Source organism: Sceloporus occidentalis, unplaced genomic scaffold (genome assembly GCF_023333645.1).
Source record: "Sceloporus occidentalis isolate IW3139 unplaced genomic scaffold, rSceOcc1.0.p SCAF_7, whole genome shotgun sequence".
In the NCBI taxonomy this organism is placed as follows: domain Eukaryota; kingdom Metazoa; phylum Chordata; class Lepidosauria; order Squamata; family Phrynosomatidae; genus Sceloporus; species Sceloporus occidentalis.
Window position 1 is genome coordinate 1,831,775 of NW_028316987.1, and position 18,922 is coordinate 1,850,696.

The 18,922-nt window shown below is 40.9% G+C and overlaps 1 protein-coding gene, 2 non-coding genes and 1 pseudogene across 3 annotated transcripts; 1 reads left to right on the plus strand and 3 right to left on the minus strand.

The window, feature by feature from the left end:
• Positions 1-1,205: 1,205 nt before the first annotated feature.
• Positions 1,206-1,277, minus strand: TRNAC-GCA (transfer RNA cysteine (anticodon GCA)). The gene has a single exon. It is a non-coding gene; the product is annotated as a tRNA-Cys (tRNA).
• Positions 1,278-3,902: 2,625 nt separating this feature from the next.
• LOC149309003 (dickkopf-related protein 3-like) lies at positions 3,903-7,551 on the minus strand. The gene is made up of 4 exons (XM_089531248.1): positions 7,390-7,551; positions 6,090-6,267; positions 5,152-5,347; positions 3,903-3,957 (listed from the first exon to the last, which is right to left on the minus strand). The coding sequence occupies exons 1-4, from the start codon at positions 7,549-7,551 to the stop codon at positions 3,903-3,905; spliced, it is 591 nt and encodes a 196-aa protein (XP_089387374.1).
• An 8,360-nt stretch (positions 7,552-15,911) lies between these two features.
• Positions 15,912-18,716, minus strand: LOC149309004 (rho-related GTP-binding protein RhoH-like; annotated as a pseudogene).
• Positions 16,273-16,344, plus strand: TRNAC-GCA (transfer RNA cysteine (anticodon GCA)). The gene has a single exon. It is a non-coding gene; the product is annotated as a tRNA-Cys (tRNA).
• Positions 18,717-18,922: the final 206 nt, after the last annotated feature.

Genomic DNA, 18,922 nt, shown 5'->3' on the forward strand with positions numbered 1-18,922 from the left:
TTGCTATTTGAAGGTGGCTTGGTGCATCTTTTAAATTAGCTTTATTGACAGCAAAGGTCATTTATGTGTTCTTGTTGGTTTCACCGCATCAGTTGGAGGAAAAAGCTCCCACATTTCTGAAAAAAATATTTGTAGACAAAGTACCATATAAATTCAACTATAAATCGGCCTCATGTATAAGTGGAGGGCAGGTTTTAGGACCAAAATTATAGATTTTGATATGATCCATGGATAAGTGGAGGTGTAATGGTTTGAGCACTGGGCTACCAGAGACCATGGTTTGGTTCCCTGTTTGGCCATGGAAACCTTGGCTAACCTTGGGCAAGTCACATACTCTCAGCCCCAGAAAACCCCATTATAGGATCACTTTAGGGTCACTATAAGTCTGAGACGACTTGGAGGCACCACCACAACAAGAGGGTTGCTATTCAACAACTTGACGGCACACAATGACTACAACAAATTGTCATATATCATGGCATGTTCCAGGCAGTGTCACTTTTTTTGCAGTTGCATTGATGTGGCCCTATCTATAGAGATTTATTTCCAAGTTTTTGTCAGTTTGTTTGGAATTGCTTCTGGAACATCTATTCTTGTTGTTGTTGTTGTTCGCTATTTTTAAAATCCCAGGAAAAGCCAGCAATCTTTATTCGATCAAGTCCCCTGTCTGTTTATTTTTCTTCTTATCTTTCTAAATCCCTGTTGGTCACTGAACCTGAGAAAGAACAAAGAGGTTCAGTTTGTCTGTATGACTGTTGCTGCACAATAACTTTTAAGGGCAAAATCAGGATTCGGATCTAGATTTCCACACCGCATTTATCGATTGCTCTTGAAACCAAATTTCCCCAGAAGTATATCTTGATTTCAAAGTAAACGCTGACATAGATCTGTATTGCAGATTCAGCAAAACAAACTTGAGAGGAAATCCTGCATGAGCCTTATGAAACTAGAATACACATATTATATTTCTGGTTACACTTACCACTTAACCTGCTACTAGTTAAATTCAACTGTAGCCTGTTTCCTATTAGGTAGGATGTGAGATGTGTTTGCCTTTAAGTTGCATAACCTCCCTATCTCCACCCCACATTTCTAGAGTGCTCCCTCCTTACAACACAAATACTGTACTGTGCATTTATTTTTCCTTGCAGAGACAGATCATTTATTTAAGTAAGAGATTAAATTTCCTGGACTTTGAAGAAAAGAGGGGGCACCTGGATTTGAACCAGGGACCTCTTGATCTGCAGTCAAATGCTCTACCACTGAGCTATACCCCCAGCTGCAAGAAAGGCTTGCTTGAACTTTTTCTGTTTGGAAGTAACATCCTCATTGCCTCAGAGGCTCCAGCAAATAACCACACAACAACATATTGGAAGAAAGGCCACAACTTTATTAGCAAGCAATTGGTAAGGGTTGGCACAAAGCATGAGGTCAGGATCTGCGGAATCGAACAACCCGATGTTGTCTGATTCAAAACCTGGCACCCACCAGGCGCATGGGATGACCTAGGGGCTAAGGAACACAACCTTGACCGCAAACCATGTCATGCGTTCACATATTCACTAAGCCCCTAGTCACCGGGAGGCGCTCCCACGTATGGCCCCCGCAATGGCCATACGCCTGCCCTATTCGCCCCCGGGTACCTTGTGACTCCCAAACCAGAGCTCCCTATCCCTGGTATCACACCGTGCAGATCCTGGCCTATGCTGCCGCCCAAAGTTGTGACAGAAAAAGGAAAACCCACGAGAAAGCGGTGGGTGGGTGGGGAAGATTCCCGGTCTTCCTCCCTTCCTATCTTGGCTCTGCACCGTGCAGAGCCAAGCGCCAACTGAGGGACAGGGCCGACAACGCGGCCTTAAATAGGCCTAAGCCCCGCCCCTCCAACGTGTGGCTACGGAGCTCCTCCTCCAAGGCAACCCGGCCAATGGGTTGCCCTGGAGGACCGGGAGCTCCAACCACAGAGCCCGGCTCCCAGAGCGTCGCGGGGAGGAAGGACTGCCCCTTCCGCCCCGCGCACCAATAAGGAGCCGGGGCAGGCCCCAGAGCACTCTGGGGCCTGTAGTTCTTTGCCGCCGCGTCGGCAAATCGGCTTGCCCGGCGATACGGGCAGCCGTCTTTTGCATGGAAACAGACTACAGGGAGGTATGTATGTGTCTCAAAGGTGTTACCATTATTAAAAGCCATATAAATAATTCCCCTATCTTTCCACAAGGCATAGCTGAGTGCTGACAAGTATTTCACTTTTATATACAGTCAGCCCTTCTTATCCATGGATTTTTTTAATCCCCAGATTCAAGCATTCACAGTTTGAAAATGATCAAAAAAAGTATAAATTCCAAATATCAAACCTTGATTTTCAATTTTATAAGGGACGCCATTTTGCTATGTCATTATATTTAATGGGACTTGAGCATCCATAGATTTTTTTCATCCAGGGGGGATTCTGGAACCAAACCTCGGCAGATAACAAATGCCCACGGTATTTTATTTGTTTCATTTTAATATTTCACACTTCATCTCAGACTCTTTATTGTGGTTAATCTTGCTTATAAAATTTCCCAACAAAAACCTAGATGACAAAATATTAAAGAATAGCATTATGAGAGATCAAAATTAAAAATTATCATATATCCACATAAACCAGGAGTGGACAAAGTGAAGCCCTTCTGATGGGCTTTATACATTGGCAAACTGCAACCCTTTGGTGAGTTGTAGTGCACCAAGGCATAGAGGACTACAGTCTGCCCTCCATATCCATGGATTCTTAATCCATAGATTTAACCATCCATGGCTTGAAAATATACTTTTTAAAATCCCAGAAAGCAACCCTTGGTTTTGCCATTTTATATAAGGAACACCATTTTACTATGCCATTGTATTTAATGGGACTTGAGTGTCCATGGAGCATCCTTGAAGGCACACAACAACAACAACAACAACAAGAATCATTAATACCTGAAGATTTCCCTGAGTCATTTGGAAAATTAAAATGATCTTCCTCCAAGGAATAAAAATGGTCTTCATTTCCTTTATCTTTGTCCTCTGTTTAACTCATGCCTCCCAAAGATAAGATGTCTTGCAAATGAATCTCCCTTCCAAATTTTCTTTTTCGTTTCTATGGGGGGGAGGGTTTCCTGGATCCAAACCCCAATGGATATCAAGGGCCCACTATAAATTCCCAAAAGCAAATGTTGATTTTACCATTTTATATAAGGGACACCATTTCACGACTCCACTGTATTTAATGGAACTTGAGCATTCATGGATTTTGGGTCCACCGGAGTCCTAGAACCAAACCTCCAGCGGATTGATACCAAGGTCTCACTGTATATTTTTCCTCCTTGCTTACTGTTTCTTGTTTGAATGGCATATTCTGTGCAGCTATGGTTGACACTTATAATATCATCCTATTAACCTTGTTAGGAGCCCACCCTCACGATCTCACAAGGGGTCAACCCTAAGTTTCAGGTTTGGGCGTTGAAATCTTAAGTCCTGGGATAGTCCTGACCTTGTAGTCCTACCCAAGGTACAAAATGTAGGTGATATAGGAAGCTGCTGAATCATAAGTGTAAAGAGATGTAAACATTGCTTCTGGACTGAAGCCACAATTCTATGTGCACAAACCTGGGAATAAGCCCCTCTGAACACAATATGTATTACTTCTGTCTAGTCATCCATAGGACTACAACACACACCAGTCCATTTTCAACCTTGCTACCACCGTTGCTTTATTCTTGTAATAATTACTCAACACTTGCTTTATTTGGGTTACACAGATCCAAGAGTTTTATTTGCAAATAGTCAACAGGGAGAAGGAGAAGAGGACTGAAACCGGTCTATGTACATCATTATTTACATAGAATAAATACTGCTATTTCAACCACTGTGCATTTCTTTCTTGCCTATTTCTTTTGGCAGCTCCAATTGCTCTTGTCTGTCCAGTATTCAAACGGAACCCTGGAAAAGAGAAGGACAAAGAGAAAGAAAATTACTGGACTGCTGGACAGATTTTTGTTTCACACAGGATGCTTCAACAAACAGCAAACAAAAGACAGAATAGAGAGAACTGGGATAAGCAGGCACTAGAGGTGGCTGCAATGATGGGGTTATTCAGATGGTGAAAAGAAAATCCCAGATTAATGTGGCATTAGTCTCTGTTGTTCTCATGCATTTTGAATGCATCCATTTTCGGGGGGTACCCCAAAACCCGCAAATCCTGGGATAATTGATTTTGGGATTTTTATTCTGTTTTCCTAAAATATTCACATTGTAGGCTGTGTGAATAACTAATGCAAACAGACCTGGGATAAACCAAGATAAAACTATGATCAGACAGAGTGGTGTAGTGGTTTGAGTGTTAAACTCAGATTGTGGAAGACCAAGGTTTGAATCCCCCATTCAGCCATGGAAACCCAATGGATGACCGGCTTGAGATGGAGCAAAATAATAATAATAATGGCATCTTTGTCCACAAAGACATATATGGCCATGTTGGTTGTGGGATTCTGGGACATACAGTCCAAAAAAATAACTTTATGAACAGTATCAAAGACCAATCAAGTTCTTTGGCAGCAGAGAGAGATAAAATCTTTTTTTCCTAATACTGTCTGAAGAAATTTGCCAAGAAAATCCTCTGATAGCTTTGCCTTAGGATTGCCATAAGTAAAAAATGTCTTGGAGAAACACAATAACAGCATCAATAATAGTCATAAATAAATAAATAAATAAATAAATATTATGTATTACTTATAAGAGAGCCAGCATGGCATAGTGGTTTGAGTGTTGGCCTATGACTCTGAAGACCAGGGTTTGATTCCTAGCTTGGCCATGAAACCCACTGGATTACCTTGGGCAAGTCTACTTATAAGTAAACTACTTATAAGTAAAAAAATAAATTAGTAATAATAAATAATAAATAAATAAATAAATATAATAATAATAATAATAATAATAATAATAATAAGTTAAAGACAAAAATATAAATTCACTGCAACCTTTTCATGGCATCAAAACCTGCTGCTTATTTCATCATGCACATTTGTATGAAAGCTTTATGTAAGGACCCATGCTAGAGTTATGGCATGGCATGGCGAGTTGTTCTCCATCCACCCCTCCCTGCCCACCTCTTCCAGAATTCACCCCAGTACTCACTCTCGGTTGAGGGATCTCCTTTTGCATACTAGTCCTTCTGCACATGGGCAGACCTGGTTCATGCTGAATGCAATGCCTCCTTCAGGGACATAGCATCCTTCATCTAAAGCCAGTCTTTTCCTGCAAACCATCTCCCCATGGTGGCGGGCACAACAGTTTTGAGGACCACAGTCATTATCATGATAGCAACGGGAACCTTTCAGGAGCAAGGAAAAGAGAGTTATAATTTGAATCCTTGGGCAACTCACACTCTCTCAGCCTCAGAGGAAGGCAATGGCAAACCTCCTCTGAAGACACTTGCCAAGGAGGCCCTGTGATAGGTTTGCCTTAGGGTCGCCATAAGTCAGATACAACTTGAAGGTACACAACACACACATGCTCAGTACGATTTATCAAAATCTGACCCAATGTTTAGTTCAGTTGATGCACTGATGCCTTTCAATTGTTTTTGACTGTAACTCCCATCATTCCTAGCCAGCATGCAGCATAGAATTTGTACTGTATTCCAAAGAGAGGACCCGGTTGGAAAAGATTGCTCTTTACATCTGGCATGTTTCTTCACATGTTCCAAGACTGAACAATGGTTGGTTTTGTCATTGGTCTAATACACATTGCAGAAATAATGCAGTTTGATACTGCTTTAAGTGCCATGGCTCCATGCTATGGAATCCTGGGATTTGAAGTCTGTGGCAGCACCAGAGCTCTCTGACAGAGGGGACTGAATATCTCCCCAAATTACAAACCCCAGAATTCCATAGAACTGAGACATGGAATTTAAAGCTGTGTGGAACTGCACCATTTCTGCAGTGCAAATTAGACCACTGAAACTCCCTACTGGAAACATATTGGCCTCAATTCCAAAAGTGCACTGGAGAATAAATATAATCATAATAACAACACCAATTCAACACCTGCCCTCTACCACCTCCCCGTCTTACCTTCCTGTCCTTCTGGCAGACTCTCTTGGCATTTGCCAAACATGCAGATCAGTCCCTCAGCACAGTGGGCATCCTGGCGGCAGAATTCGCCATCTTCCCTGAGTGTGAAGCAGAGTCCAAAGTGGTGGTCACAGAAGAGCCCTTCTGGGCATCCTTGCTCAGGGCTGCAGGCAGTCATCTGCAGAGGAAATAAAATGGGGGTGAAGGGAGAAAGAAAAGATCAGAGGCATGAGATCACTTTGGGTTTGAAAATGCCACCTTTTAAAGGATTCTAGGCAATGTGGAAGCCCTAACAGTGTTTTTTGAGTGGTAGAATTCAAAGATAGAGTGGTATTAGTCTGTCAAACCAGTATGTGGAGAGATCTAGTAGCACCTTTGAGACTAAGGGCCCAAGCAGACAGGCCATAATAAAGGTGCTTCGGGTCACTTTGGAGGTAGGCTGTTTAAATGATCCATGCGTCCTAAGAGGCCAGAAGCTATGCTCCAGTACTAAGGAAGTTGGCAGCATGAGCTTTCATAGACTTAAGTCAACTTCCTCAGCTGCATTTACCAATTTTGGCAAGTTTGCCAATTTTGACAAATGCATCTGAGAAAGTAGACTTAAGTCTACAAAAAAGGCCATGCTGCCAAATTCTTTCTTTTAATTAGTCTCAAAGGTGTTACTAGATCTCTCTACATACTGTTTTTTTAGTCTCCCCAATCCTTCTTTTCCTGGAAACAAGAGGAATAAGTGACAACTCAGCTTTTAAATCAAAGGTGGGGAAATTCTGGTCTGTGGGTCACATACAGCCCCCCTTCAGTTCTGTTTTTGTGCCCCCCCCCAGGTTCCCCTGGAGTTAAAACATGCAAAGAAATCATTTCAAATGTTTTGCCCATAAATGCCCCCTAGGGGGCATTTTCACCAAGATTTTGGACTGCCCGGGGCATTTTAAACAGACCACCCACCCACCATCCTACACTGTTTCATAGCAAACAACCATTTCTCAAGACCAGGACTTTCAGCCACTTCTGATTCCCTGCTACAGTTTAAATGTATTTTAGTACTCCATGGCTGTATCTGAATTGCAGAAATAATGCAGTCTGACACCACTTTAACTGCCATGGCTTAAAATACTATGGGATCCCGGGATGTGCAGTTGTGTGAGATATTTAGCCTTTTCTCTCTGAGGGCTCAGAACATGCTAATTATGCTGTCTTTTGCCCCGGGTTCTACTCCATGGATCTTGGTGTTGTAGTAAAAAAAACCAAGAGTAGAAAAGACCTAAATCTCAACTCACTCCATGCAATGCTGTGGTCTTACCTTCATCTCCAGATGAGACAGCAGTTCAGCACTTTTGGAAGATGCCACCGCATTGTACTCGGGCAACGAGTACAGCCATGCCCAGAGATGGCTCTGAGCTGAGGGCAGGGAGCAGAAAAGGATGGCGAGAAGAAGGCAAAGCTGGTTCCCCATCATCACCATGATCTTTCCTGGTTCTTCAACTGTTGTTAGCAGTTAGCAAGCGGTTAGCAAGCAAGAGAGAAGCCTTTAGAGCAAGCAAAGTTGGCAAAGTTTATATAGGCAGGCTGATCTTGACACCTCCTGGTAAAACTGTTTGCCAACCTAATTGGGAGGAGGAGGCAATCAAGGCTTAGAGGCTTAGCATAATGACTAGGAACTCCAGCATCCACCCCTCCTCACCCCCTGGAGAGCTGACTCCCTGAAATCTGCCTTCATAGTGGGATACCAATACGCTCTGTCTCCATTTCTCTGTCTGTGGTGTCAGCATTAAAATAAAGGACAAGAGGCTCACTATTATCAAACTATAGACAGTGTGTGGCAAGAGTACAAATCATGTGCTCTTAGACAAAGTAGACATCAGTGCCATTTTATGATGAGATTTTGCTTGCTATTTAATATTGGAAGTGTGCTGTTTCTCTCTTCTTCTTCATCATCATCTTTGTCTTCTTTCTATTTCTTGTCTTTTTTCCTTTCGTTTATAGCTAGACCTTGACATAATTGCTTTTTCAGCCTACCATCCCCAGAATCTCCCAGACCTTTGGCTCGGGGATATTGTGAGATATAGGTTAAAAAAGCAAAAAATTCCAAGCCTTGTTGGCAGTACCTGATTAGGATTAGGCTTTTCTTAGGCAAGGAATACACAGAAGCGGTTTGGCAATTCTTTCCTATGAAATATAGCCTACACCACCTCATATTCATTGGCAGTCTTCCACCAAGATACTAACCAGGGCTGATCTTGCTTAGTTTCCAAGATCAGAGGGGATCTGGTGCCTAGGACTATGGGTCAAAAGAGAAAGACAGAGAAATTGAGAGAGGAGAATGTGACCTTGCAATGTAAGTGGCGATGACGGAGAGGGAAGTAGGGGTTGACCAGCTTGGACCTACTTCACATTACACAATTAGTGTTATTACTCCACTTTAACTGCCATGGTTCAGTTTTATGGAATTCTAGGACTGGTAGTTTGGGGTGGCACTAGAGTTCTATAGATGAGATTTCTAAGCATCCCTCCTTAAAATCCCAGGCTGCCCCTGCTTAGTTTCCAAGATCAGATGGAATCTGGTGCCTTTAGGGTATTAGAATCATAGAATCAGAGCTGGAAGAGACCGCAAGGGCCATCCAGTCCAACCCCCTGCCATGCAGGAACTCTCAATCAAAGCACCCCTGACAGTTGTCCATTCAGCCTCTGTATAAAAACCTCTAAGGAAGGAGACTCCACCACACTCCGAGGGAGTTTGTTGCACTGTCAGACAGCCCTTACTGTCAGGAAGTTCCTCCTAATGTTGAGGTGGAATCTCTGCAGATGACATCCTGTATGTTTGTATTCAGTCACATAAACAAATTGTAGGGCCGACAAGTGACTCCCAAAGCAGCTCTTAGTTACATAAATCCTCACATGTTGATTTCTGGAAAGATATAAAGTTGTTGTTGTGTCAACTGGAAAAAATGTGGCTGGATAATCAGGAAACATGCACTCGCTACACCTCATTGTACTGAGTCTCAGATGCATTGATTGTTGGTTACATTTGTTGCTGTAAAATATTTAATGTTCTTTTTTCGTAGAAACAACAGCAGACAAGACTTGCCCCCAGAGCTTGGGTAGCCTTGTTTCTCAAGAAGGGAAAAGGAGAGCAAATTATTTAGGCAATGGGCTGCTTGAGGACACAATGCAAATGTTGAAAAATAAAAGGAATAAATTAAATGTGGGGTATGTTGCTAGGAAAATACATTTTAAGCGTTAGTCTTACTCATAATTCTTTAAGTAAATTGCAAGCCAACAAGGCACTTTAATGAAGCCAAGTTCATCAGAAAAACAGAATCATAGAATCATAGAGTTGGATGAGTAGAGTACATAATAAAACACATTATATACCTTATAGCTGTGTGAAATGAATTTATATTTATATGAGTGTTTTTAGCTGTTGTTTTGGAATGCCCTACACTTTTCTTGAGTGGCCTACATTTTGCAGTGCCTTGTCCTCCTCTGCAGTTGTGACATCTGCTCACCCTGGGTGAACCCTTTTCCACCACCACCAGTGTTAAAGTAAGAACTGCCAGCTTGTTTGGCTTTGGTACATGAACTAGGAGATGGTGCCATTTTAACATTTGCCTCAGGCAGCAAAATGTCATGGGGCAGCCCTTGCCAGGGTCTTAGCCTGGGAGATAGGGAGGATATTTGTCTTTTACTTGTGAGCTGTCTACAGTCAATTCTATGGTGAAACAGGATTAATTTCCTGCCACACTTCCCCCCAAACCCTATTAACTGCTGTATCTTGATAAGTCTGAAGATCTAATGGGGTGACAATGGCTGTTGCCCCAGAGAAACATGGTGACAAGGGGATAAGAGGAAGAGACGCTTCAGCCCTTACCTCCTGTTTCTTAGGCTTCAATCCTATGCAAGCTTACCTGAGTGTAAATCTGATGGTAGCCAGTGGTAATTTTAAATAGACAAATATGGATCTGTGTCCTTCATTAGTAAAAGACAGAGATTTGGGAGTGCAGAGACTAACAGAACTGTATGTGCCATATTTGGTTCAGTTCACTCCCAAGAGAATGAGAAAGGAATGTATATACAGGCCTAGTCTTCCTTTTCTAAAATGCTTGGTACCAGAAGAATTTTGGATTTTGAAAAAGATTTTGGAATATTTGCATTTACATAGTGAGATATCTTGGAAATGAGACCCATGTCTAAACATGAAATTCACCTTATAAACATGTTGTTCGTTGTTTTTGTTGTATATTTGTGGCTTATGGTGATGCTAAGGCAAGCGTATCATCGGGTTTTCTTGGCAAGTTCCTTCAGAGAGGGTTTGCTATTGACATCCTCTGAGGCTGAGAGAGTGTGACTTGTCTAAGGTCACTTACTGGGGTTTTTATGCTTGAGCAGATAATTGAACCCTGGTCTCCAGAGTCGCAGGGCAATGCTCAAGCCACTATACCACCCCAACTCTCCTTATAATTTTATACACAATTATTTAATAATTTTGTGTGTGAAACAAAGATTATGTACACCGAATCATCAGAAAGCAAACGTGTCATTAAGGCATTCAATTCTGGTGCTACCATAATAGCAAAGGTCTTAGCCACTTGTATAGACAAATTTGGATTTTGCAGTATTTAGCATTTTGGAATTCCAGATACGGAAGATTCAACCTGTATAGGATATTTAATTCAGGTAGATGTTGCTTTACACCTATTCTTACGTCTCTTTTATATAGAAAGATAGGATGTATCTTATTAAACTAGAAAAGTCCTTTTCGGACAACTCCCAGAATCTTGCAGCGAGTGTAGCCGGTAGCTATGGGGCTTTGGACGTTGTAGGAGCAAAAATTAATTAATAGGATTTTTAGAGGTGTGAAGAAGTTCCCAATCTTTGCCACATTAACAGTGTCAGCTGTACAATGAGTGACACTGAAGCAACTGCCTCAGGTGGCAGATATTGAGGCGAGATCAGTGCTATGGTACCAGTTTCCTGCCCTTGTGAATCCTATGGCCATGTCCAAATTTATGAGCTGGGGTCTCAACTGAAACAGTGTTTGTTTGTGGCTGGTCTGACCTGGGTGAGCTTCATTCCCCAACTTGTACCATTAGAAAAGGCCAATAACCTAGCAAGCAAGCAAGCAAAGAGGCAGCCAATCGAGGCAGAAATGTCACAAGAGATTTTGCTGTCTGAAGCAAAAGGACAAGATGGTCTTTCCAGCCCTATTCCATATAGACAAGCCAACTGGAGTGGCATTTGAATTTTGCTTCAGTGCTGGCGTTTTAAGATATTAAAGTTTTTGGAGTATCACACAGCCCATGGGACTTTGTTTCCTTTTATTCTTCCACTGTGAATAGGTATTTTCCAGTTTTTTGTTCTGCTCAGTGCTGGCAACCAGTGTCCTTCATTGCACATGAGGACAACAGGATACATTTTACACACACACACACACACACACACACACACACACACACACACAGAGAGAGACAGAGAGAGAGAGAGAGAGAGAGAGAGAGAGAAAGAGAAAGAGAAAGAGAAAGAGAGAGAGAGAGAGTGTGTGTTGCCCCACATCTAGTGGTTGTGCAGACCATGATCCCATGTCACACATCTCAGTAAGCTTACTCTGCTCACATGATGCACAATGTTGCTGTCACTGCCACCTTGCAGAATTTGAGTAAGCAGTGAGGAGACACAAGGCAGAAAGACAAGTGAGAAGTGTCATGGTGGCAAAGGTGGTGGACAGAGTTTAGTTGTGTGTGTCCACTGACTGCTCTCTAACCTGCCATCTAATTACTGGCCTTCCAGATATTCTGCAGCTCCCAGCATTCCTCACCACCGGCCATGACATCTAAGGCTGATAAAATTTGCAAGTCCATCAACACCGGAAGGACTTGATTAATCTAATTCATCCCATAGGCTTAATCTAACTGTCTAGACTCAACTAGAGCATAGGCATTGAATTAACTGCAGAAACTTTTGCAAATTTGGTTGATTTAATGGGTCTAGCAATTAGACTTGAGTTGGAAATGGGAATGATGTGGCTCTCCAGATGTACTTGCAATGCAGCTCCCATCTGTCCTTGCCAGAATAGCCAAAGGTGAGGAATCCTGGGAATTAACAGTCCAGTAATATCCAGAGGTCTGTATAATTTCCATCCCTGTTTTATGACAGTGGTTCTTGAAGATCAGTCCTCTGGGTGCTTTGGATTCCAAATGCCAGGAGATTAATCAAGGATTTTGAGAGCTGATGTCCAAATAATTTGGATGGCCAAAGACTGAGACCTACTGCTTTAAGCCATGATCACTATGAGAATGGAAAAGGTGTGGTTCTGTGTAATCATTTACCTTAGGCAGCAAAATGTGTTGGGCTACTCTAATGCCCCTAAATATTATTTTGTAGCCTGCAAAGATGTGGCAGGCAAATGCTCTGCAAATGTCAAGTTTGAAAACCATAAAGAGTTATATGTGTGCTCGTGTGTGAATGTGTACACGTTTTTTCACATACCCAAACAGAGATAAAAAGAAGGGCAACTTTAAATTATTCCCATTTTAGAACAAGAGGTTTGTTAACTTTTTGTCACTTTTTTTGCAATAGGTGTTCTGCATCGGTTGCTTTCCTAGGGTTCCAATAGTTTCAGCTTTTGCAGAATGTGCCCAAAAATTATGTAGAAGCAGAAAACTAATAAGGTTTCTCTTCCGTGAGCAAATACAACCCTTGGAGGGGAGCTTTGAAAAATTACCCTTTGTACTACTGAATCCCAGTCCAGTATGGGCAGAATCTTTCCAAGGTCTGTGTTTGCGTATGATGCTCACCCTTCTAACTTTTGTTTTGCTGTCTGCTTTGACCTTACCAACAGCTCATCTTGATCTGAGTATATTGGTAGTCCAAACCAAAGTAGACACATTTAAGAATGGCTGAATGGTAACTCAACTGCTACATAAATCCCATTGATTCAGTGGGTCTTCTCTAGCAAGGAAGCATTTCAGCCAGGAGCAGGAATTGTGTGACACTCCAAATATTGATGAACAGCAATTACCAGCATTCCTAGTCAGCATAGCCAATAGTAAGGAATGCTGGGAACTGCAGTTCAATAAAATCTGGAGAGCAACATAATTCCCACCCTGATTTAGTCCTTATGACATTACGTTCTAATATTACCATAACAAAGATATTGGTGTTGTTGACATTTTATTCTTTCTAATGCTATATGATCCATTCATTTATTGCAGAGTGGGATACATGTATTCCCCAAGATATTGCTTGACTGCAACTCCCATAATCCCTCACCACTGACTGGTAGGGCTGCTGAGAGTTGCAATCCAACAGCATCTGGAGGGCCACATTTCCCCCTTTTCTGATCCCTATGGATAATTTTTGACTCATAGCTGCATATATAGGAAAAGCAAAACGTGTGGGGGGAAAGAAATGAAAAGTAAGATTATTTTGGCACCTTGAAGGCTAACAGGTTTATTATGGCATAGGCTTAAACAGATGGAGATTTCTTCATCAGATACACAAAGTGCATGTGTGTTTGCATACAAATATTTATCTAAATGGATTTCCCCCTCACACTTCATCATCCCTTGGCTCATCTCCTCCCAGTGATGGTTTTAGCACCTTCCCTAATAGGTTGCAAATGACATGTTGACTTTGCTAATGTCTTTAGCACCTTCTCCTCTGGAGAGTTTGGTCCAGCTGGGAAGGGAATGACTCGATCTTTGCTCAAAGAAGCAAACACAACAGTTCCCAATCACTCTTGAGTTGCTCTGACTGGATTTCTCCAAATGGATTCCTTCTATATCTTCATATATATATATAAGTTTAAAAAGAAACTTAGGCACATAGGCATGCATAGACAGACATAATCTCAAAAACAGAAATCCACAGGAAAAACAGAGGGTGCATTTGCAAACAAAGACACAATAATTTTCCAAGTTGTGTTTCTTTATATAGGAACAATGGAAGGAGGCACAACAGGCTGTTATACATGCTATACACTCCACATAGCAAAGCTTTCTTACAGAGCCTACATCTCATTATTCTTTTTGTCCCACCGATATGCTCAAAATGTTACAAAGATTAATAGGATGTGTTCTTTTCCTGAAAAAGTGAAAATATAAGAATGAATTGTAGTGAGGAAAATGGAGAAAGGAGTTTAAAATGGAGACAGGAATAAACAGGGAAGAATACACATTTCTTTTGGATACACATGCTTTTAGATATGATTGTTGCAGGAGGAACGGTTGTGCTGGACTCTCTTTTTAAATCACAGTACCCAATATGTTGAGGGTGCATATAAAGTAAACCAGTCTTTACATTAAATTCCTCCCGTGTGATAAACTACTCTGAATATATCTTTCCAAGAAAGCTTCAAATATTTTTGTGGGTTTTTTGGGCTATGTGGCCATGTTCTAGATGAGTTTCTTCCTGACGTTTCGCCAGCATCTGTGGTTGGCATCTTCTAGAACATGGCCACATAGCCCGAAAAAAACCACAAAAACCATGGATGCCGGCAATGAAAGCCTTTGACTTCACAAAGCTCCAAATATTGCTGGACTTACACCTATCAACTTTCCCACCACTAGCCATGACAGGTAGGCTTGATGGGAGTTGCAGTCCAGCAACATGTAGAGGGGCTTGCTTTGCTCACTCTCATGTAAAAGGTTGTGAAGGGGAGGAGGGTGGCACTGTGCCACAGCAGCAGTTTGTCAGAACCCAAACCCAGAGCTTAACCTAGGAAACTGGAAAACCTCTGAGCACATGCAAAGTGCCTTATGAGACACAAAGTCCCCCCCCCCCCACCTGCCTTCAGATAGTCTGCAGTTAAGAAGCATCTTACCTGTAATTATCTTATCTGTACTTCCTGTTTTGTTTCATTGTGCATCATGTCTGTGTGTGTATTCTTCCCTTGTATTTTAGGTCTAAAACACACTGCAGATATAATCCAGTTTGGGACCAGTTTAACTGCCCTGGATCAATGCTAGGAAATTCTGGGAACTGTAGTTTTGTGAGACATTTAGCCTTCTCTGTCAGAGAGCTCTGGTCCCACAACAAACTACAATTTCCAGGATTCCCTAGCACTGAGTCAGGGGCTGTTAAAGCGGTCTCAAACTGGATTATTTCTGCAGTGTGTTTTGGACCTTCGTATTGTATTTTGGTATGATATTGAATGGTATAGAAATGTTTTATTTTGCAACTGTTTGTAAAGCACTCTGTACAGTGTTGGCACTAAATAAATAAGTAAATAATCTGGACATCCAGATCAGAGAGTGTAAAATCTTGGAAATCATGGGTTTTACAACCTGGGGGGCTATTCACAATTTGGATACTGTATATACTCATGTATAAGTCTAGAAATTTTAGTAAAAAATTGACCCCCCCAAAATTATTTGTCTCGCCTCAAATCTACCTTTGGTTTTAGAAAATTTGTGCTTGAAATTTTTAATTTAATTTTAATTTATCTCTATTTTATTGCTCTTTGACTATTATTTTAAGATGCAGGGGAGGGTTGGGATGTGGGATTGTTTATAATTGTGAATTTTTATTCTTATGATATATTTATTGTTATATTTCATGTTGTAATCCGCCTTGATTCCCTCGGGGAAAGGTGGAATATAAATATATTATTATTATTATTGTTGTTGTTATTATTATTATTATCACACATTCAATTGAGAGGGGAGAAAATAACCCAGATTCCTTCTGTTTTCTGTCTTGCATTGGCAATATTTGTAAGTGCACAACACACACCAACATCTTTTATATAGTGTCCTCTGTCAATGTTAACATTTTGACAGAGGACACTATATAAAAGATGTGTGTGTGTGTGAGTGTGTTGTGCAATTAAAAATATTGCCAATGCAAGACAACACAATGTTGTGTCAATGAGACTTTTTGGGAGCTTACTTGGGAGCACAACAAATTAGATTGCTTAACCTGCTTTCCTTGTTTGCAATGCTTTCTTTTGCTCCAGTCCCTTTTGCTTAAGTCTTATTATCTCTTGCTGCTGCTGCTAGCAGTTCTTTTGTTTGCAGGATCAGCCAGTTAGATTCTGGGTCTAATTAGTTCTTCCTGCTTTAAATAAACCTTCCATTCAGAACAAAACCTGTCTCTTTCTCTTCCCTTCCAAGGTTTGCAGCTGTAGTGCTGGGATTATTTCATCATAACATGAAAAGAACTTGTCTCCATTTTCCATGCCAGCAGAGGGGGTATAGCTCAGTGGTAGAGCATTTGACTGCAGATCAAGAGGTCCCTGGTTCAAATCCGGGTGCCCCCTCAAAGAACCTTTTTTATATAATATTAAGATAAATTAGAAATAGATATGAAGAGGAGAATTGCAAAGATACAGCCACGTTAGAGTCAATGTGTAAAGAGAGAGATCTTGCAGCAGCACCTTTGAGACTCACAGAAAGGAAGAAGTTGGCAGCATGGTCTTTCCCAGGCTTCAGTCTATTTGCAAGCATCTGGGTCTATGAAGCTCATGCTGCCAACTTATTTCTTTCAATTAGTCTTTAAGTTATTTTTAACTGTTTGATATAGTCAGCAGACTGGTTCAATAAAGATTTACTTACTTTCTTTCAGTTAGTCTCAAAAGGTGCTGCAAGATCTCTCTACATATAGATATTAAGGGTGTGTAAGACCTTGCCTTATGGTCAAATAATGTAATTATGAATTGTATAAAATCACAGGGAAGTGTATTTTTATATTACTCCATTTTATTTTATTTTACTTTTATTGTGTATCACTTGAAGTTTATTGTTACACTTTTGTATTTGCTTTGCATCTTTTTAAATTTTGCTGGTCATTGACCGAATAAACATATATATTCATTCGTTCATTCGTTCTTTATGATATCTAAAGCTTATTACACAACTCTTTACATCCGCCCCTTTGTCGCTAAAATGAATGTGTTATCTACTGACAACCCTGTTAAAGTCTTATATTGTTTACTGTTATTTGGCCCTCTACAATTCTTCTAAAATTATCTTATTGGTAATCCATTTAGCCTCCCAAAGGTATCATGGTTTTGTGGGTTTGGGGTTAATGTGCTGTGTGTGTGTGTGTGTGTGTGTGTGTGTATAAACTACAATAATCCAAACTCCACAAAACATGTGATACCTTTTGAAGGCTATGTGGAATATGTATATCTATATATCTATATATCAAAGTACAATAACCCCAAATCCACAAAGCCATTGTGTGTGTGTGTGTGTGTGTGTGTGTGTGGGTGTGGATTTGGGGTTATTGTACTTTGTTAGATAGATAAATAGATAGATTCCCCTATAGCCTTGATATATATATATATATATATATATATATATATGAGAACAACAACCCAAATTCCACAAAACTGTGATACCTTTGGAAGGCTATATGGGAACCTATCTATTTATCTAACAAAGTACAATAACCCCAAATCCATAAAACCTATATATATATATATATATATATATATATATACAACCCCAAATCCACAAAATTGTGATACCTTTGGAAGGCTAAATGGGTTATATATACACAGGGTTGCCGTAAGTCAGGACCTCCAAACCGGGACAAATGTAGGACAAATGTAGGGCAACATTTTCAAATGTAGGACACATTTTTTAAATGGAGGACACGCAAAAAATTTGAGTTTTTTTTTTTAAAATGTTAATATAAATGCATGTTTTTAGGCATGATCAAAATGGAGGACATTTTGGCATTATTCTTAGACAGATGGCAGAAATGGACTTGCCCTCGGGTTCAACTGTACTTCTCCAAAGTGTGTACTTGGGCAAGGGACTGTGGTTTTTCTTCACTGCACATGAGTTTGTAAAAATCACAGCAAGTTACATTGGCCGTGCCTCAGAGGCTTGTTGATATCAATATCACCACCATCATCATCACCACTATAATTGGCCAAGAAAGGCAGACTTGTTAGCATTCAAAGCTCCATAAATACACAGAAAATGTACTTGCATATATTTAATAATAAAAAATAATGAAAAAAAACAAGGCAGGGTTGTATATATTTAATAATAAAAATTAATGTAATAAAATAAAAAACAAGCAATTCGAGCCTTTGGCTCGAATGTCTTTGGCCAGTCACTTGCCATGCACTGGACTGATACAGCCTGCACTATGAGGTCCCATTTCCCTCTGGTCAGTCTGGGTAGCCACCACTAAAATTGGGATTCGGGGCAAGTGGGTCCGGATCTCTGTGACCCATTTGTTTCTCAAGCTGAGGAAGGAATTGCGGTTGGCCACTGAGTAACACATTAAGACTACATCTGCCTGTTGATAGGAAAGGGGGCGAATGCCTTTGAAGGAATCATTGCCAGCAGTGTCCCAAAGACCTACGCTAATCTGGACGCCGTCTAGGAAAACATCGACCCCTGTGTTTTCATAAACTGTTGGCTGGTACGTCTCTGGAAAAGTCTCAGAGGTAAATCTTAGAAGCAGAGCTGTTTTCCCAACGGCAGCATCTCCGACCAAAACGCATTTGACTGAGTCCAACATTTTTTCTAAGTCTAAAATGGAGCCCGGAGAAACAATCCCAGGAGGGCTACTATTGTTAACACCATTCAGTTGGGAACCATAATGTTTTCTGTGGCTGAACTCAAGGACTCAAGATTTCTTGTGCCCCATACTCTTCAGTGCTTCAATTAGTCCAGCTAGTTTCCTACAACAGTAAGAGAATACATTTTAGTGGCAAGTCAAAAAGAAATAATTATTTCTTGTTATTACAGATCCTACTCTCTCCTCAGAAGAGCCTACATGGCTTTCCCTAGGTCCCATAGCTTTTTAATCCTTACAAAAAACCTTAGGACATGAGGGACAAACATATGGCCTTCCACATGTTGGACTGCAACTCC